The sequence below is a fragment of the Mustelus asterias genome, chromosome 5 (genome assembly GCF_964213995.1).
Source record: "Mustelus asterias chromosome 5, sMusAst1.hap1.1, whole genome shotgun sequence".
NCBI classification, from domain to species: domain Eukaryota; kingdom Metazoa; phylum Chordata; class Chondrichthyes; order Carcharhiniformes; family Triakidae; genus Mustelus; species Mustelus asterias.
In genome coordinates this window covers 17210313-17232239 of record NC_135805.1, presented here as the reverse complement: position 1 = coordinate 17232239, position 21927 = coordinate 17210313, and the positions used below count along the sequence as shown (strand labels likewise).

Below are 21927 nucleotides of genomic sequence, written 5' to 3'. Positions count from 1 at the left end.
TGTAGCTTCTCCGCTCCGGGGAACTACTGGACGACGAAGAGTACTCTGTCCACCGTGTTTGTCTTCCGAGGAGGTCAGTGCGGTTTTTCACTGGCACATCGGAACTGTCGATCGAGTCGAGCACCATATCCTGTTCTTATGAGGGCATCTTTCAGCATCTGTAGGTGTCTGTTGCGATCCTAATCTGAGCAGATCCTGTGTATACGAAGGGTTTGTCAGTAGGGGATGGCTTCTTTAACATGTTACAGGTGGAAGCTGGAGAAGTGGAGCATCGTGAGGTTATCCGTGGGCTTGCAGTTCAGAAGTGCTGAGGTGACCGTCCTTAATGGAGATGCGTGTGTCCAAGAATGCAACCGATTCCAGCGAGTAGTCCATGGTGAGTCTGATGGTGGGATGGAACTTGTTGTTGTCATATAGTGGTTTTGGTGATTGTTCGCCATGAATCCAAAGGAAGAAAATGTCATTGATGTATCTAGTGTATAGCATTGGTTGAAGGTCCTGTGCAGTAAAGAGGTCTTGTTCAAACCTGTGCATGAAGATGTTGGCATATTGAGGTGTGAATTATCCAGCCTTCAGGAGAACATTGACCATGACACCACATGACCCTGCCACAGCAACATCTGCAAGACATGCTGGATCACCGACACGGTGCCATCATCCCACATGAGAACACCATCCACCAGGTACATGGTACGTACTCTTGCAACTCCACCAACATTGTTGACCTGATGTGCTACAGGAAAGGATGTCCCGAGGCATGGTACACTGGGGAGACCTTGCAGACACTATGACAATGGATGAATGAACACCACTCGACAATCACCAGGCAAGAGTGTTCTCTTCCTGTTGGGGAACACTTCAGCAGTCGCGGGCATTCAGCCTCTGATCTTCAGGTAAGCATTCTCCAAGGTAGCCTTCACGGCACATGACAATGCAGAATCGCTGAGCAGAAACTGATAGCCAAGTTCCTCACTTGAGGATGGCCTCAACTGGGATCTTGGGTTCATGTCACACCATCTGTAACCCCCACTCGCCTGCGTTTGCAAAATCTCACTCGCTGTCTGGAGACGATACACATCTCTAGCATCTGCTTAACCCTCTCTCCACTCACATTGTCTGTACCTTTTAAGACTTGATTCCAACCATTATTTTGTAAATTGAGTTTGTCTTTATATGCCCTGTTTGTGATCAGAACTCCCACTCGCCTGATGAAGGAGCAGTGCTCCGAAAGCTTGTGGCTTGTGCTATCAAATAAACCTGTTGGACTTTAACCTGATGTTGTGAGACTTCTTACTGTGCTTACCCAGTCCAAGACCGACAATGCACCCCAGCTCCTAAACTAGCCAGTTGTGTATCCACCTTGCCAGTTCATCTGATCCCATGTGACTTAACCTGCACCAGTCTGCCATGAGGGATCTTGTCCTTCATTCTGGCAAAGCTGGTCTCAGTTATCCTTCAGATCTGATAATTCCATCTCCCATCTGTGATCTACCAAGGTGTATGAACTATTTGGCTTGTTCCAAGACTTGATCATTTACTTCAGTTTTCATTTCCTGGGTTAGGCCTCTGCTCATCACCATTCTCTTGGTGGTCTTCAGATTCACTCCAAGTCCATGTTCCTCGTCCTTGCTTTCAATTTCTTTTAGTACCTCTTCTGATTCTGAAATCAGTACAGTGTCACCCATGTATCTCCAATTGTTGATCAAGTCATCTAATGTTTCCATCTGTCTTTGAAGATATTTTAGGATGATAGTATAGTATAGATAAGATAGTATAGGATGAACAGTTTTGGGGACAAAGCACATCTAGTATACTCGTTTTGATTGGGAAGCTGTCTTGACACTTATCAAGTTTTACCATTGTTGATTGAATTATCCTTTATTTTTGGTTTGCCTAAATACTTCATTATTTTCCCAACGATAAACTGCCAAATGCTTCTCATTGTCTATAAAGCATACATACACCAGATTTTTGCAATTCCAGGTATCTTCAAGAAGGAACTCTTGTTCCTTTCTTTGGTTTGATTCTTGACTGCTTATCATCTATCTCTGTTCCTATAGATTAATCATTTTATCACATGATGGGCTTATTGCTCTGTGCTCCAATACTGACTTAAACTGACTGCATATGATCTTCTGGTAGTGTAATGACTTCAGCCAGGCTAATGAGGTTGGTTTGCTAGAGTATCAACATTCTGTGCCTGCTGGGCATTGCAGGAGCTGGGGTGTATTATCGACCCCCGGTAATCACATTTTAATTTGATGTTTTAAGTTTCCCTTGTGCTTTGCTTTTTTTTTTGGTTTGGGCAGTTCCCCCTCCTTTTGGGAGCTGCGCTTTTTGAGTTGGCCCTCAGCTAAACTAAATTAAAATTATTTGGTTGGTACACAAGAGGTACCTGATGAGTCTTAGTTGATGGTTAAATCAGAGTCTCATGCTCGCTATTTAAAGCAGGTGTCAGACTCCCTGCCTGCATTCAACAGGGAGCAACTGGAGAGCTGACTGTGTACAGATGTATGGTGTAAATACAGTAACTTGGTGACAAGACTTTCGCCTCTGAGTTATTACAGGTAGAAATCTTATTTATTGTTACAAAGGTCTGTCAGTATCCCTGTGTTAACATTCAGGCCTTTCAGACATTGTATCGCAGGGATATAAATGTATCAAAGTACAGAGCTCACCCTTCAGCCCTCCAAGCTTGTGCCGATCATGATGTCCTAACTAAAAATACTTTTTTAAAAAACCTTCTGTCCTTACTTGGTCTGTGCCTCTATTCCCTCCTTAATCATGTACCTATCCAGATGCCTCTTAAATGTTGCTAATGTGCCTGCTTCCACCACCTTGGCAGCACCCTTCAGGCACCCACTACTCTCTGCGTGAAAAGCTTTCCCCTCTCTCCTTGAACCAGTACCCCCTTGTAGTTGACACTTCCACCCTGGGGGAAAAAGCCTCTGACTATCCACCCTGTCTATGCACCTCATAATTTTGGAGACCTCTATCAGGTCTCCCCTCAACTTCTGTCTTTACAGTGAAAACTATCCTAGCTTCTTCAACCTCTCCTTTTGTAGCTCACCCCCTTGACCAGGCAACATACTGGTGAACCTTCTTTGCACTCTCTCCAAAGCTTCCATATCCTTCTGGTAGTGTGGTGACCAGAACTGCACGCAATATTCCAAACGTGGCCTAACCAAGGTTTTATATAGCTGCAACATGAATTCCAACTCTTGTACTTGAACCCTGGCCAATGAAGGCAAAGTACAATACAGTACAGCACAGGGACAAGCCCTTTGACCCTCCAAGCTTGTGCTGACCATGATGCCTGCCTCAAGTATGCCTTCTTAATCACCTTGGCCACCTGTGTTGCCACTTTTAGGAATTATGGACCTCCATGCCCAGATCCCTCTGTTACTGTTCCTTCACACCTAAATTTGACCCTCCAAAATGCATCACCTCGAATTTGTCTGGATTAAACTCCATCTTCCATTTCTGTGCTCAAGTCTCCAATCTATGTCCTATTGTATCCTCTGACAATCCCCAGCACTATCAATGCCATCAATCTTGGTGTCATCCACAAACTTACTAATTGGACCACACTCATTTGTTTATTTTTATATCCCTATGGAACACCACTAGCTACAAATCTCCATTCTGAAAAACACCCACCTCAACTGTTTTCTATGACCAAGCCAGTTCTGTATCCATCTAGTCAGCCCACCCTAAATCCCATGTGATTTTAGTAGTTGTACTAGTCTGCCATGAGGGACCTTGTCAAATTCCTTACTAAAGTCCATATAAACTATGTCCACACTGCTTCCCTCATCAATTATCTTTGTCACCTCTTCAAAAAAATTCAATCAAGTTGGTGAGACATGATGACCTTCCCTGTACAAAACCATTCTGCCTCAGTAACTAGTCCATTTTCTTCCAAATGTTCAGATATCCTGTCCCTCAGTAGCTTCTCCACCATGACCTTCAATTTCCTGCATTATCCCTGCTTCCTTTTTTAAAATAAAGGAGCAACACAATAAAAAACATATGGACCAATCAACGATTGTCGTTTAAAAACCCAACCGTGTGGATTAGGTGGGTTAGCTGTGGTAAATGTGTGGAGTTACAAGGAGAGGGTCTGGGTGGGTTACTCTTTCACTAAGTAGATGCAGACTCATTGGGTTGGATGACCTCTTTTTGCACTGTAGGGATTCTATCCTGTAGTTCTCTCGTGTCCTTTCTGGTGAAGGATCCCTGCCATCCTTCACTTGGATTGAAGTTGCACGTAAGCCCTAAAGGGCATTTAGTGAGCCAGTTTGGTTTCTACAACAGTGGTCCAGATGTTTTCATTTTAGTTTAAATTCCACCATCTATGGTGGTAGAATTCAAGATGTGGAGATGCTGGCGTTGGACTGGGGTGAACACTAAAGTCTCACAACACCAGGTTGAAGTCCAACAGGTTTATTTGGTAGCAAATACCATAAGCTTTCGGAGCGCTGCTCCTTTGTCAGATGGAGTGGAAATGTGCTCTCAAACAGTGCACAGAGACACAAAATCAAGTTTAAATCTGTAACTTGATTTTGTCTCTATGCACTGTTTGAGAGCACATTTCCACTCCATCTGACAAAGGAGCAGCACTCTGAAAGCTTATGGTATTTGCTACCAAATAAACCTGTTGGACTTTAACCTGGTGTTGTGAGACTTCTTACGGTAGAATTCAAACCAGTGTATCCCAGGGAATTACCCTGTCTCTGGGTTACTGACCAGAGATAATTGAGGGAAGTGGTGGTGCAGAGATAATTAGCCAGCTATAATTGAAAAGCAACATGAGCTTATTCCTTTTGGAACTGATTTGGTTTGGGGGGGGGGGGGGGAGAAAGCGGGTGGGGTGTAGGGAGCAAAAATCTAACTATTAGTGTCACGAGTAACAGTAATGAAGTTACCGTGAAAGTCCCCTTGTGTCTGGCACCTGTTTGGGTACACTAAAGGAGAGTTTAGTATGGCTAATGCACCTAACCAGCACATCCTTTGGGCTGTGGGAGGAAACCCAGACAGACTCTGCACAGACAGTGACCCAAGCCAGGAATCAAACCCAGATCCCTGGTGCTGTGAGGCAGTCGTGCTAACCACTGCCACCATGCTGCCCACAATTCATCTATAATGAACCAGAGTTGCAATGAAATGAAGTTAAATCTGCTCTAGAATTGAGCTTGGTCTCAGACATTGGCTTTATGACTTGACTGTTATGTTCTCTTCCATGGTATTGTTTTCTTCATCCCCTTAAAATAACTTGCCCCAAATAAACTTTTTTAAAGAATGGGACTATTGTAAAGACTATCCAATGAAATCCATTCAGAGTATTATAATACGTATAACGTTACAATAATTTTATAATGGTGATTTTGAGATGGTAAACCATGTGGTTAACAATTACATTTTATATAATTCTATGCATTACAGGGATAAATATCTGCAGAATGAAAACAGCATGCCCATTATGCAGCTAAGCTTTTACAGATTTGATATGAATCAAATGCCTTATCACAATATACTCAGTTGAGAATGAAGTATAATTCAATAGCAGCAAGCAAAGATCTACTTGGGATATTTTGATGCCAGTTTCTAAAGGAGTCAGTGATCTTTGTCAAGTACCAAATTAAAATGATCATGAATTTGAGCATTCAGAATTTCAACTTGGGCAATGTTTTTCTGAACTCTTTGAAACAAAGCATACCACTGTATGGTAGAATTGCTCTCAGGACTTTGCTGACTGAGGGAAAATTTCCTTAGTGGCTGAAAAGAACAGAAGGTAAATAAAATGCAAGTGTTTTTATTGGTCTGCAGTCCTCTCCCTTGCCTCTTAAATCTGAACTTAAAGTGAAAAAAGCTTGAACAGCTCCTGTGTTTTTTTTCTGTCTTAAACACAATCTCAGAAAAATATTGCCCCTTTTGGTTTAGAGGCAGAAACAACATTACTGTTTGCATATCACCTTAATGATGGGTGGTGAAACGCACAAAAGCTTGCATTCGTGTGATGCCTTTCACAACCTTGATGTCAAAGTGGTGTTTACAAGTTCATGAATTGTAATGTGGAAAAAATAACTAATTTGTGCACAGCAAGTTCTTAAACTGTTCTCCTTGGTGGATAGAATATTAAGAGGAGATTTAATGGGGGTGCTCAAAGTCATAAATATGATCTCTTATTGGTTTTTTCACTTCTGCATTAATGAAACAACTTGTGCACGGAGGAATGAGGTGGAGAGGTTAAGGGAGGGCATTCCAATCTTGTGATCTAGGCAAATGGTGAAGGAGTTAACGTGCTCAGGAGGCCAACATCGGAAGAATGCAGATATTTGGGAGGGTTGTAAGACTGGAGGAAATAAGAGAAAGGGGTAGGCAAAGATGTGGATAAAAATTTTAAAATCAAAATGTTGGGAGCAAATGTAGGTCAATGAGCATAGTAATCATAAGGTAACAAAGACCTGATGCTAGTTAATCATGGGTAGGACAATCTGTTATGTTTATGGAGAGGCTGTGAGCAGTTTCTGTCTTTGATTATTTTCTCCAGCAGTTTCTAAGCTAGTAGATGCTGTTCGAAAGGTGAACAAAATTGGTGAGTTTTACACGTTTTGAGGGACCAGCATTTATTCACTTGTAAAAATGTAAATTAAATTTCCCTTCCGTTGATTAATCTTTCTGCAACAATAAGTTGCATGAATCTTTAATTCAAATGCCAGAGCTATGTCAAAGTAACATTTGCCAGTACACCTGTTGGATCCAACGCAACCATTCTGACTGCAGCATTCCTGTGAGGTTCAATCACAAAATTACTGCAGTTCACAGCAACATGTGGAGGCAATTTGTCCCATCGTGGTTATACTGGATTGTGAAGTACTGGAACAGTTTGGTGATGCAGATAAAGACGAGCAGAGGAACAGAAAGAGACAGAGTAAAATAATAAAATATTAACAAGTTTTTTTAAAAAAAACATTCTTTATCTGAAATCATGAAGCATCTTTAAGATCTAATTGCCATTAGAGGCATGGTTACTGCTTTCCCTCAGATTCTGGAATGATCTCATTAAGTTGCAATTTGGCAAATGTTGCACCCCAAAAAGGAGAGAAAGCAGTAAACTATAGGCCAGTTACCCAAACATCTCTTGTTGGAAAATGCTGAGATCTATCAGAAGTCTTAACAATGCACATAGAAAAGCATTAGTTTGATTAGAGCAAGTCAGGAGTTTTTTGAAGATGTAGCTCGGGAGCCAGTAAATATAATGTGCTTACATTTCCAAAGGGCATTTGATATGGTGTCACACAAGGCTAATGGGTAAAATAAAGACTCTTGGAATTTGTACTATATTGGCAAGGATAGAGGATTGGTTAACAGTTTTAAAAAACAGTGGGCACAAACAGGACTTTTCCCAAGTTGGCAGTGTGAATTGTGGAGTGCCTCAAGGGTCAGTACTGGACCTCTGCTATTTATAATCCACATTAATGACTTGGATGAAGAGACCGAGTAATGTCTACATTTGCAGATGATATCATGCTAATTGGAAAGGTAAAGTTGTGGGGAGGACAGAGACTGCAGAGATATAGACTGAGCAACAAGATGGCAGATGGAGTATAATTTAGGGAAGTGTGAAGTTGATAACTTTGGTTGTAAGAATAGAAGAGCAAAATATAATTAAAAAGGTGTGACGCTTGGTAGTATTGATCAGAGATTTGGGTGTGCTGGCACAAGGAATTCAGGAGGTTAGCATGCAGGTGCAGCAAGCAATTAGAAAGGCAAACTGCATGTTGGTCTTTATTGCAAGGGGATTGGAGAGCAAGAATATAAAGTCTTACAACAGTTTTATTTGGACCACATCTGAAGTAGTGTTCAGTTTTGGTCTTCACATTTGAGGAAGGATATACTTGTATCATGGTCAGTACAGTGAAGATTCATTAACCTGATCCTGGGATGAGGAAATTGCCCTGTGATAAGCTGTGTAAGTTGGGCTACATTCTCTGGACACTTAAAATTCAGAAGTAGCTTGATTGTTTCCTTTTGGTTGGAGAATCTAAAACACAAGCATACAGTCTCAGGATTAAGAGCCAATCATTTGGTACTGAGATGCTGGAATTCTCTGCTCCAGAGGGTTATGGATGTTCCATTGTTGAATATATACAGGGGCAGTCTGCAGATTGTGGATCGGGTTTATCAGCCATCTCCTGACTGAATACACCAACCCGGACTAAAAGCAAGTCCTCTTCAATCAGGAGGCACTGCCTGAGGAGGTGATTTTGGAATCCACTGAACAGATTTTTTTCTAAGCAGTATGCTCCTTCCTTTCAATTGTTCATGCTGCTGCAGTATTAATGTAATCCCCTCTGTTCTAACAACAAGCCCAGTATTTCAGATATAAGGTTAAGGCAAAAGGGATATTCTATCCCTCTTGCCTTAGAAAGCCAGGTTTTGTTATCTTTACCTTATCCCATTGCGATGGTGCTTTTTAATGTCTTGTAAACCTAAACTCATATTCCCTGCATTGTCACCAGACCAGCTTCCTGCATTCCAAGTTGCTACTGTTGCTTAATGCCCAAATGGGTGGGTAGATGAAATTAATCTAATACTGCACAGTGTGAACACACTTCAGTTGGAAGAAGGAAATGCAAGGCTACAAATCTAAAGAAGAATGCAGGAACTGGGAGACCTGGGGGTTCATGTGCACAAATCATTGAAGGTCGCAGGGCAGGTTGAGGAAGAGGTATTTTGTAAAAGGTGTACAGGATCATCCTCCTTGTATATGACACCTTGCAGCTTTACAAATTTAAATTCAAGTTGGACAGTGCAAGTCACAGCACAGCATTATGTGCATTGCCTCGAATCCTGCAGCAAATTTTCTTAGGCCATATTCATTCACAAAGTAGTGAACAGTCTGATTCCAGTGACCACAGTCACGAACTGAGCTATCCTTAAAGTTACATTTGTGGAGGAAGTGTGATCTTTAAGTAAGAGTGCTGATCCTCTTGAAAGCAGGCCACTGTTTGAAAGACATCACACCTTGGGAGGCTTGTGTTGAGGTGATGTGGCAGATTTTTGATTTGATTTATTATTGTCACATGAATTAACATAGTGAAAACTATTGTTTCTTGCATGCAATCCAGACAAAGCATACCGTTCATAGAGAAGGAAAGGAGAGTGCAGAATGTAGTGTTACAGTCATAGCTAGGGTGTAGAGAAAGATCCGCTTAATGCAAGGTAAATCCATTCAACAGTCTGACAGCAGCAGGGAAGAAGCTGTTCTTGAGTCAGTTGGTACGTGACCTCAGACTTTTGTATCTTTTTCCCAAAGGTGGAAGAGAATGTGCATGGGGTCCTTAATTATGCTGGCTGCTTTGCCGAGGCAGCAGGAAGTGTAGACAGTCAATGGATGGGAGGCTGGTTTGCGTGATAGATTGGGCTACATTCATGACGTTTTTGTAGTTCCTTGCAGTCTTGGGCAGAGTAGGAGTCATTCCAAGCTGTGATACAGCCAGAAAGAATGCTTTCTATGGTGCATCTGTAAAAGTTGGTGAGTCATAGCTGACATGCCAAATTTCCTGAGTCTTCTGAGAAAGTAGAAGCATTGGTGGGCTTTCTTGACTATAGTGTCAGCATGGGGGGGACCAGGAGAGGTTATTGGTGATCTGGACACCTAAAAACTTGAAGCTCTCGACCCTTTCTACTTCGTCCCCATTGATGTAGACATGGGCATGCATTCCCTGAAGTTGATGACAATCTCTTTCGTTTTGTTGACATTGAGGGAGAGATTGTTGCCGCACCAGTTCACCAGGTTCTCTATCTCATTCCAGTGCTCTGTCTCGTCATTGTTTGAGATTCAACCCACTACAGTGTCGTCAACAAACTTGAAAATTGAATTGGAGGGGAATTTGGCCAGACAGCCATAGGTGTATAAGGAGTGTGGTAGGGGGCTGAGAACAGTCTTGTGGGGCACTGGTGTTGATGATCATGAAGGAGGTGTTGTTGCCTGCCCTTACTGATTTGTGGTCTGAGGAAGTTCAGGATCCAGTTGCAGGGGGAGGTGCCAAGGCCCAGGCCACGGAGTTTGGAGATGTGTTTCGTGATGATGGTGTCGAAGGCTGAGCTGTAGTCAATAAATAGGTGTCCTTGTTAGCTAGGTGTTCCAGGATTGAGTGCAGAGGCAGGGAGATAGCGTCTGCGTTGATCGGCAAATTCTAGTGGATCTACATAGTCCGGGAGGCTGGAATTGATTCGTGCCATGACTAGCCTTTCAAAGCACTTCACAATAGCTGTCAGAGCCACTGGCTGATGGTCATTAAGGCACGCTGCTTGATTTTTCTTAAGTACTGGGATGATGGTCGTCATCTTGAAGCAGATAGGGACCTCCAGTATGTCTGCAAATACTCCCGCCAGCTGATGCGCACAGGATCTGAGTGCTTGTCCATGTACCCCATCTGGGCCTGTTGCTTTCTGTGGGTTGCCCTTCGAGAAACCTGCTCTGACATCTGCAGTGGTGACCCCGGTTCATCCAGGGTGGAGGGCATGCTCTCGCTGACCTCTTGCTCGAAACGGGCATAATGCATTTGAGCTCATCAGGGAGGGGTGCGTTGGAGCAGACAATTTTACATGCCTCCATCTTGTAGCCTGTTATATCTTGCAGACCTTGACATAGTTGGTGGGGATTGGTGTGACTAGCCTGGGACTCTAGCTTGGTCTGGTACTGTCTTTTGGCATCTTTGATGGATCTCCTTAGATCGTATCTGGCTTTCTTGTATAGGTTAGTGGCCTGACTTGAACACCTCAGTTCAAGTCAGGTGACATTTTACCAATACTGGTATTAGCCCAGAGTTTGTGACATTTATCCTTTTGTTTTGTCAAAACCTGTATCACTCAAAACATTTGGTATTCCAGAATTTTCTTCTGTACTTGGAATCATATATCTAGCAAGTTATGAAGGTTTGCGGTTCTGTGTTAACTTCAATGCAGTCAAAAACCTTTTTGCCTTCTAATGTACATCAGGAGGTGCGATATTAGACAGGACTGGGAGCTATTATGTGTGTTGGTTTTTGACATATCACTGATTTGCATTGTATTGAGGACCCTTTCCAAGCATTTGTGACTAGTCTGCCCACAGGAGCAATGCAGGATCCTGGACTTTAAAAATAGAGACATGGAGTATAGGTTAGGATGAACACTGGTTCATTCCCCACTGGATTATTGTCTTCCCATATAATCCAGTCTGTGCCTTACCTTGCTTTCCCCTTCATCTTGCTCATTCTTTTAAATGGTCCTCTTCAAATGTGGTTCCTATTATTTTTGTACCAACTTCTCCTCCCTTTTTCTGTTTGGATCTTAAACCACATTGAGATCATCTTGTCACCTCATGATCTGGGGTGGGGATATTTCTGGCAGATGTATTTGTCAGAGTTGGCATCTACTCAGCTCCAACATCCTGCAGGAACCATGCATCACTCTCCCTTCCTGTGCAGCAATTCTCGCTGCGCATGATATGAAATTAAAAACTCACCAATTTTAAATTTGTCTAATTTCAGTTGAATGATTTCTGCTTCTTCCTCTGAATTTCACCTTGAGCCAAATTCTGTTTGGGAAATGATCTTTTGTTCCTACCTCACTTGTACAAGATGTTTGTTGCCATAATTAACCTTTTACTTTTTGCTTGAATTCTTATTATTTTCAACTCCCTTTGTGATGTCTGTGCTTTTGAGTTTGTATTTTATTAATTTTCCTCCATTTATGTTTGTAATCTACAGCAGTATGTGTACTGCTAATGAAGTTTTTTTTTTAGGTGCACTTGGTAGTTCTAAATACATCACTGCAATGCAAAATAAATTTTGCCATGTGTTGGCAGCATTGTGGTTTTCCCCCTTGTGTAAATATTGAGTTATATATTTTGACAAATGAATTCCACACATGGGTTGGAACTGCAATCTTTGCTCGGTTATTCTTTTAATTGTGGGCATCTTTGGCCAGAAATTACTATTGCCCATGAGAAGGTGATGGTGAACTGCTGCCTTAACTACTGCAATCAATCACAGCACTGATAGGAAGGGAGCTCCAGGACACTGAAGGAATGATGGCTACAGTTCCAAGTGAGGATGGTATGTGGCTTGGAGTGTAAAGATGTTTAATGTATCCACTGCCCTTCCAGCTAATAGAGATCATGGATTTGGAAAGTGCTCTTGAAGGAGCCTTGTTGAGTTGTTGTAGTGCTCAGTAAATTCTGGGATGGAGCTTACTTGCAAGTTCTTCTAATAACTTGCCATAAACTCAGTGGGAAGTTCCAGAGAAACTGCATACACAACCACTTGTGAAGTTCCTCAGGTTTCCAGTGAAGTTGCACTGGTAATTATCTGTGGCAATTGTGAACCAAAGAGAAATTCTCGGAACTTGAGTTGATTGGACATTTGTCAAAGCCCTTGGATGTCAGGAAGGAGATTGATTCTTGAGTTGAACAGAATTTCTACTTCGAGGAAAAGTGAAGTGTGTTGGAGAGTTAATTGCAGGGCTATGTTATTGTCCTTCCCTTGTTGACTTGCACAATTGTGGTTCACTGGGACAGTTGAATGTCATCCCTGAGGCTATAAACTAGAATTACATGTAAATCAGGTAAGGATGACAATTTTCATTAAAGTGCATTTTGGTATGCAGTGGGTGGGGTTCCTACAACACATGGATGGTTCAAGGAGAAAAAGTAAAGTTTATTAGTCACAAGTAAGGCTTACATTAACTGCATTGAAATTGCCCTCATCGCCACAGTCCAGCGCCTGCTCGGGTCAATGCACCTAACCAGCACGTCTGTCAGAATGTGGGAGGAAACCGGAGCATCCAGAGGAAACGCGGAGAACGTATAAACTCCACACAGACGGTAACCCAGGTCCCTGGCGTTTGGTTAGCACAGCTGCCTCAAATGTGTTACTGTGCCACCCTGAGAAGGCAGCTTACCATCACCACCTTCTCCAGGTCAAGGAGAGATGGGAATGCTGGCTTAGCCAATAACACCCACGTCCCATGAATTTTTTTAGTGTTTTCGGCAGTGGTCATTTACTAATGCCAGATTCTTAAACAAAATTTCAGCTTCTCAAATGTGGACTTGGCTATTGGTTACTGGTAAATCCATAGTCACGTTACCATTTCCATGTCCTTGCTGGCAGAGCATGTTAAAGGGAATCCCTGACTAACAGCAATTTTTCTTTGCAGTTAGTGTAAAGAACCAAGGCCAGGATAATGTGGCTGTCTCTACCTCCACTAGCAATTCTATTTTCTTCCCCTCCAATGTTAAGAACTTAACCTGTACTAAGTTTGCTATCTGTATTACCTCTTGTTGAAATTTGTCACATGGTGATTCAGGAACACCATCAGATCCTAGTCTTTCATACCCACCTAACTCGAGATTGTCCAATATGTAATTGGCTTATGCTACATAAGTTGATAAATTCAGCTCCAAATGCAGCGTCTCTTTGTACTGTTCCTACATATCATTGTGTCAGCATTAGTACACCCTCAGTCCACATTGCAAATCAGCAGGTATAGAGGCCTGTTCCAGTTCTCTTTTCTTAAAACTATAAAAGCAGTACCCAGATAAATCCATTTAAATCATGGATGACTCCAAACCTTGCAGTAGTGACAACCTTGAGGAGGATAGTAATAGACTTTGAAGTCATCTAGGCTGACAGAATGGGCGGACATGTGACAGCTGAAATTTAATGCTGAGAAATGTGAAATAATACATTTTTGGTAGGGAGAACAAGGAAAGGTAGAAGGATACCATTCCAAATGCAGTGCAGGGGCAGAGGGATCTGGGGCTTGTATGCACAAATCAATGAAGGTGGCAGGATGGGTTGAGAAAGCAATTCATGGCAAATTAGATCCTAGTTTTTATAAACTGAGGTAGTGTGCAAAGGAAGTTATGGTGAACCTGTTTTAAACTCTGGTTTAGCCTCAAACTGGACCAATTCTGGACAGCACAGCTTAAGAAGGATGCAAAGCCATTGGTGCATCCTATCGTTAAACTCTACATAATACATGTATGTTGCAAAATCATTCACTCTGAAATGACAGTATTATTTCAAGTCTTGTGGTTAATGGAAACATAAACACCAAAATTGTTTGCCTTCTAGATTTGTGTGTGCCCAGTTGCCGAACCCTGTGCTCGAAAGCATTAGCATCATTGATACTCCGGGCATCCTATCTGGAGAGAAGCAGCGCATCAGCCGAGGTGAGGTTTTGTGTAAGATTAAGGTTCAAATGAACAAAAACACCTCAGTTGCAGTGTCCTCTTTTGAAAGAGGAGACCTATCTTTTTGCAGGGTCTGTGATAAACTAAACTTTAAAAGAACATTATGTTCAATTTCATCTTGCATGGGGATATGAAATTACTGAATGAATACTCAACCATATATCCCTTTATTTCCAATACTTATTTCCTCTCTAACAGTAATGTAGATTTCCAGGCAAGGGACAGAAAACTTGTAAGGTGAAGTTGTGGGAGAATGTCTCTTCAGCATGTTGGAGCTCATTTCATGGCGTACTGTGGTGAATAAAATGTCTAACTAGTGGCTTCCTTTATACAAATGGTGTATAACGACAAAGTATCTTGGCAAATAAGCAGGTGTATTAGTCAGTGCACTGTGAATCCTTTCTTTGACTGAATTTTTACTTTAATCCCCCTGCAGCAAGTTTATTTTCCTGCAATTTCCTTTCTCACAGTTTTTTCCATTTAGTGTTTTTTTAAAAATTATACTAATCTGTAATATCTTCTAGTATTGAAGAAGGGGCCAGTGACTGGAAACACTGCTGTTTTTTTCCACAGATGTTGCCTGACCTTAATATTTCCAGCCTTTTCTGTTTTATTTAAGGGTGGATTTATTTAAATGTACAATGAGTGTTTTTGCTCGTTTAGAAAAGGTGAGCGAATTAGTGAGCAGTGCAACGACAGCATTCACCTTTGATGGTTAAGTCAATTTTTCTATTTCTGCTCTCCACTCGACCCAAGACTGACTCAGTTGCCTAGGCAACACACAGCATAATTACAGACAGGCCTTTCCATTTCAGTGTGGGGTTTCAGCTGATCCAAAGGCAGGTGGGATCAATGACTCAGACTGGCTCTTGGACTTATTTATCAGTGTCACACATAGGATTATATTAACACTGCAATGAAGTTACTGTGAAAATCCCCTAGTTGCTACACACGCTTGTTCAGGTACAAAGAACAGTACAGCACAAGAACGGGCCCTTCGGCCCTCCAAGCCTGTGCCGATCACATTGTCCTATCTAGATCAACTGCTTATCCCTCTATTCCCTGCCTGTTCATGTTCATGGAACTGAGGCAGCAGCGCTAACCACTGCCCCCGTGCTGCACCTAAGTCTATATTTGCAATTACTGTTGTAGGGTGGATGAGATGTTTAGCAGAGGAATGTGGTGAACACCACCAGGTTCATTCAAATCCCTTGTCTGAATGTGGCATCCAAGAAAAATGTCTTAGTGTCATTATGAAGGGTTGCACTTTTGAAGAAAAGTGTTTTAGTCTGGAACAGGGAAGAAATCCTGTAAAGACTTGCAAAATTCTGGAGGGCTCGTGAGTATTGTTCCATCTGTTGTCAGTCACCTCGGGGCATTAATTTGCCAGATAACAGGAACAAAGGGGGAAGCAAAGATGGGAATGCGTTACCATAAATGGCTCTTGAGGCAAAGGTGATGCTTGAAAGGGGAATTCTGTATGTAATTTAAGAGGTTATAGGCGAAAGAGACGCTGGGATTTTTCCACAAACCCCAAGAGGCCAACAGTGAACCCGATGAGACAGCCGACAGATCTGCAGTGCAGCAACCAAAGAGGAAAGAGTCGAATTGGACTCCTCCGGAAGGCTGCTGCCCTCAACTCGACATGTATCCCCAAGCTGTCAGGAGGTGCGTCAACACCAGATTCATCAGCTGCACTCAAGACAACCCCGAACATCACCCAAGCACAATGCAATGCCATCTGCCCTCTCAACCAACTGCAACATTGTCATCAAACCAGCAGACAAAGGAGGGGCCATCGTCATCCTGAATAGAATGGATTACTGCAAAGAAGTGTACTGACAACTGAACAATGAGGACACGACAGTTACCTGGAAATCCGACCAAAGAACACACCCATCAACTCAACAGACTGATCAAGACCTTTTGATCCGGACCTTCAGAGCACCCTCTGTGCGCTCATCCCACGTACTCCCCACTTTGGAGATCTGTTCTGCTTCCCGAAGATGCACATGGCCAACACACCAGCCGTCCCATCGTATCAGGCAATGGGACCCTCTGAGAACCTCTTTGGCTATGTCGTGGGCATCCTGAAACCCATCATACAAAGAACCCCCAGCTTCTGTCGTAACATTACAGACTTCTTACAGAAACTCAGCACCCATGGAACAGTTGAACCAGGAGCACTCCTCGTCACAATGGATGTCTCAGCATTCTACAGCAGCATCCCCCGCAATGACAGCGTTGCTGCAACTGCCTCAGTACTCAACGCCAATCTCCAACCACGATTCTACAACTTATTTGCTTCATTCTGGACCACAATGTCTTCACCTTCAACCAGTTTTTCATCCAGATGCATGGAACAGCCATGGGGACCAAATTTGCACCTCAATATGCCACCATCTTCATGCACTGGTTCAAACAAAACTTCTTCACACAGGACTTTCAACCGATGCTATACACTAGATAAATTTACATTTTCTTCCTTTTGGACTCATGGCAAACAACTATATGATGACATGAACAAGTTCCATCCCACCATCAGACTCACCATAGACTACTCCAGAATCGGTTGCATTCTTAGACACACACATCTCCAAGGACAGTCACCTCAGCACTTGACTGAACTGCAAGCCCACGGATAACCTCATGATGCTCCATTTCTTCAGCTTCCACCCTAAACATGTTAAAGAAGCCATCCCCTATGGACAAGCCCTCCATATACACAGGATCTGCTCAGATGAGGAGGATCACAACAGACACAAAGATGCCCTCATAAGAACAGGATATGGTGCTCAACTCATTGATCGACAGTTCCGACATGCCACAGTGAAAAATGAATAGACCACCTCAGAAGACGGACACGGCGGACAGAGTACCCTTTGTCATCCCCGGAGCAGAGAAGCTACAACATCTCCTCCAGAGCCTTCAACATGTCATCGATGAAGATGAACATCTCGCCAAGGCCATCCCCACACCTCCACTACTTGCCTTCAAATAACCACGCAACCTCAAACAGACCATTGTACGCAGCAAACTACAGTAAGAAGTCTCACAACACCAGGTTAAAGTCCAACAGGTTTATTTGGTAGCAAATACCATAAGCTTTCGGAGCAATGCTCCTTCGTCAGATGGAGTGGTCTCTGTTCTCAAACAGGGCACAGACACAGAAATCAAATTACAGAATACTGATTAGAATGCAAATCTCTACAGCCAGCCAGGTCTTAAATGCACAGACAATGTGGGTGGAGGGAGCATTCAACACAGGTTAAAGAGATGTGTATTGTCTCCAGACAGTACAGCTTGTGAAATTGTGCAAGTCCAGGAGTCAAGCTGTGGGGGTTACTGATCATGTGACATAAATCCAACATCCCGGTTTAGACCGTCCTCATGTGTGCGGAACTTGGCTATCACTTTCTGCTCAGTGACTCTGCGCTGTCGTGTGTCGTGAAGGCCGCCTTGGAGAACGCTTACCTGAAGATCCAAGGCTGAATGCCCGTGACTGCTGAAGTGCTCCCCCACAGGAAGAGAACAGTCTTGCCTGGTGATTGTCGAGCGGTGTTCATTCATCCGTTGTCATAGCGTCTGCATGGTTTCCCCAACGTACCATGCCTCGGGACATCCTTTCTTGCAGCATATCAGGTAGACAACGTTGGCCGAGTTGCAAGAGTAGGTACCATGTACCTGGTAGATGGTGTTCTCACGTGAAATGATGGCATCCGTGTTGATGATCCGGCACGTCTTGCAGAGGTTGCTGTGGCAGGGTTGTGTGGTGTCGTGGTCACTGTTCTCCTGAAGGCTGGGTAGTTTGCTGCGGACAATGGTCTGTTTGAGGTTGCGTGGTTGTTTGAAGGCAAGAAGTGGGGGTGTGGGGATGGCCTTGGCGAGATGTTCGTCTTCATCAATGACATGTTGAAGGCTCCGGAGGAGATGCCGTAGCTTCTCCGCTCCGGGGAAGTACTGGACGACGAAAGGTACTCTGTCCACCGTGTCCCGTGTTTGTCTTCTGAGGAGGTCGGTGCGGTTTTTTGCTGTGGCACGTCGGAACTGTTGATCGATGAGTCGAGCGCCATATCCTGTTCTTATGAGGGCATCTTTCAGCGTCTGGAGGTGTCTGTTGCGATCCTCCTCATCCGAGCAGATCCTGTGTATTCGGAGGGCTTGTCCGTAGGGGATGGCTTCTTTTACGTGTTTAGGGTGGAAGCTGGAGAAGTGGAGCATCATGAGGTTATCCGTGGGCTTGCGGTACAGTGAGGTGCTGAGGTGACCATCCTTAATGGAGATGCGTGTGTCCAAGAATGCAACCGATTCCGGAGAGTAGTCCATGGTGAGTCTGATGGTGGGATGGAACTTGTTGATGTCATTATATAGTTGTTTCAGTGATTGCTCACCATGACTCCAAAGGAAGAAAATGTCATCGATGTATCTAGTGTATAGCATCGGTTGAAGGTCCTGTGCGGTGAAGAAGTCTTGTTCGAACCTGTGCTTACTGTGCTTACCCCAGTCCAACGCCGGCATCTCCACATCATGACTACCATCGACGCCACAAACTGCCGGCTCCAAGTGGAGAGGATCTCCAAGAAGATCGCGCACATCGACACAGACATCAAGTTTCTACAAACATGCAAGAAAGCAGACAAGATACCGAAAGGACTACGGATCACGAACCCACTCAGGTCAACCTTTAACACGGACTACGCTGAGAGACTGTGCCGTCACAGCTCTCTCACCCTCCTCAAACACCTCATACACCAACTCTACAGCAAACGCCGCAGCCTGGAAACCAAGATCGAATCCATAGTCTCAACCTGCGCTCAGGACGCAGACCAGCTGCGAAACTCTGCCAAGCAGACGAGACAAAGCAACTACACCATCTACATGCACACCAAGAACAGGAAACTTGAGAAACTCGGCATCACCACCAGCAGCAACCAAGCCTTCCCCGGTACCACAGTAGAAAACAGTATCACTGCAGGAAAGTCCATTGTCAACCTATCGGACTACACACTTCAGCCAGATGAAATCGAAGTTCTCAGCCGAGGGCTCAACTTTTGCCCCACTGCCAAAATAGACCCCATCAGTCTCGCAGCGGACACAGAGGAATTCATCAGGCGAATGAGGCTGCGGGAGTTCTTCCACAAACACCAAGAGGCCAACAGCGAACACAATGAGACCGCTAATGAACCGGAACAGCAGACAGAGACCCGCAGTGCAACCGAAGAGGAAAGAGTCGAATTGGACTCCTCCGGAAGGTCGCTGCCCTCGACTTGACATGTATGCCCAAGCCATCAGGAGGTGCGTCAACACCAAATTCATCAGCCGCACTCAAGACAGCACTGAACATCACCCAAGCACAACGCAACGCCATCCACGCTCTCAAGACCAACCGCAACATTGTCATCAAACCAGCAGACAAAGGAGGGGCCATCGTCATACTGAACAGAACGGATTACTGCAAAGAAGTGTACCTACAACTGAACAATGAGGAACACTACAGACAGTTACCCATAGATCCAACCAAAGAACACACCCATCAACTCAACACTCTGATCAAAACCTTTGATCCGGACCTTCAGAGCACCCTCCATGCTCTCATCCCACGTACTCCACGCGTTGGTGATCTCTACTGCCTCCCAAAAATACACAAGGCAAACACACCTGGCCGTCCCATCGTTTCAGGAAACGGAACCCTGTGCGAGAACCTATCCGGCTATGTCGAGGGCATCTTGAAACCCATTGTACAAAGAACCCCCAGCTTTTGTCGCGACACTGCGGACTTCCTACAGAAATTCAACACACATGGAGCAGTTGAACCAGGAGCACTCCTCGTCACAATGGATGTCTCGGCACTCTACACCAGCATCCCCCACGATGATGGCATTGCTGCAACGGCCTCAGTCCTCAATGCCGTCAACTGCCAGTTTCCAGATGCAATTTTACAACTTATCTGCTTCATCCTGGATCACAATATCTTCACCTTCAACAACCAGTTCTTCATCCAGACACACGGAACAGCCATGGGGACAAAATTCGCACCTCAATATGCCAACATCTTCATGCACAGGTTCGAACAAGACTTCTTCACCGCACAGGACCTTCAACCGATGCTATACACTAGATACATCGATGACATTTTCTTCCTTTGGAGTCATGGTGAGCAATCACTGAAACAACTATATAATGACATCAACAAGTTCCATCCCACCATCAGACTCACCATGGACTACTCTCCGGAATCGGTTGCATTCTTGGACACGCGCATCTCCATTAAGGATGGTCACCTCAGCACCTCACTGTACCGCAAGCCCACGGATAACCTCATGATGCTCCACTTCTCCAGCTTCCACCCTAAACACGTAAAAGAAGCCATCCCCTACGGACAAGCCCTCCGAATACACAGGATCTGCTCGGATGAGGAGGATCGCAACAGACACCTCCAGACGCTGAAAGATGCCCTCATAAGAACAGGATATGGCGCTCGACTCATCGATCAACAGTTCCGACGTGCCACAGCAAAAAACCGCACCGACCTCCTCAGAAGACAAACACGGGACACGGTGGACAGAGTACCCTTCGTCGTCCAGTACTTCCCCGGAGCGGAGAAGCTACGGCATCTCCTCCGGAGCCTTCATGTCATTGATGAAGACTAACATCTCGCCAAGGCCATCCCCACACCCCCACTTCTTGCCTTCAAACAACCACGCAACCTCAAACAGACCATTGTCCGCAGCAAACTACCCAGCCTTCAGGAGAACAGTGACCACGACACCACACAACCCTGCCACAGCAACCTCTGCAAGACGTGCCGGATCATCAACACGGATGCCATCATCTCACGTGAGAACACCATCTACCAGGTACATGGTACCTACTCTTGCAACTCGGCCAACGTTGTCTACCTGATATGCTGCAAGAAAGGATGTCCCGAGGCATGGTACGTTGGGGAAACCATGCAGACGCTACGACAACGGATGAATGAACACCGCTCGACAATCACCAGGCAAGACTGTTCTCTTCCTGTGGGGGAGCACTTCAGCAGTCACGGGCATTCAGCCTTGGATCTTCAGGTAAGCGTTCTCCAAGGCGGCCTTCACGACACACGACAGCGCAGAGTCACTGAGCAGAAAGTGATAGCCAAGTTCCGCACACATGAGGACAGCCTCAACTAGGATCTTGGGTTCATGTCACACTATCTGTAACCCCCACGACTTGTCTGGGTTTGCAAAATCTCTAACTGTCCTGGCTGGAGACAATACACACCTTTAACCCGTGCTTAACCCTCTCTCCACTTGCATTGTTTGCACCTGTAAAGACTTGATTACCTGTTGAGACTTTCATTCTAACCATTATCTTGTAATTGAGTTTGTAACTATATATGCCCTGTTTGAATTGAACTCTTCACTCACCTGATGAAGCAGCAGCACTCCGAAAGCTCGTGCTACCAAATAAACCTGTTGGACTTTAACCTGGTGTTGTGAGACAACTAACTGTGCCTACGGGGGAAAGGCAGGGACATGGGAAAGAACAGCAAGAGCTGACCATAGCATGGACACTGGGCCAGTGGCCACTTTGATGCTATAATTCCAATGATTTTGTAGTGATTTGTGTCTAATAAAGGATTTTATAGTTGCAAATTGAGGTTGGATTTGGTCTGAAGTCCATCTTTAATTCAATGCATT

At 44.2% G+C, this 21927-nt stretch overlaps 1 protein-coding gene across 1 annotated transcript in view; it reads left to right on the top strand.

The window, feature by feature from the left end:
• Positions 1-21927, top strand: part of LOC144493383 (EH domain-containing protein 3) — a 94576-nt gene that overhangs the window by 18684 nt on the left and 53965 nt on the right. The window contains exon 3 of the mRNA XM_078212219.1: positions 14130-14227. Coding sequence (XP_078068345.1) covers positions 14130-14227 — 98 coding nt within the window. The remainder of the gene's footprint in view (positions 1-14129; positions 14228-21927) is intronic.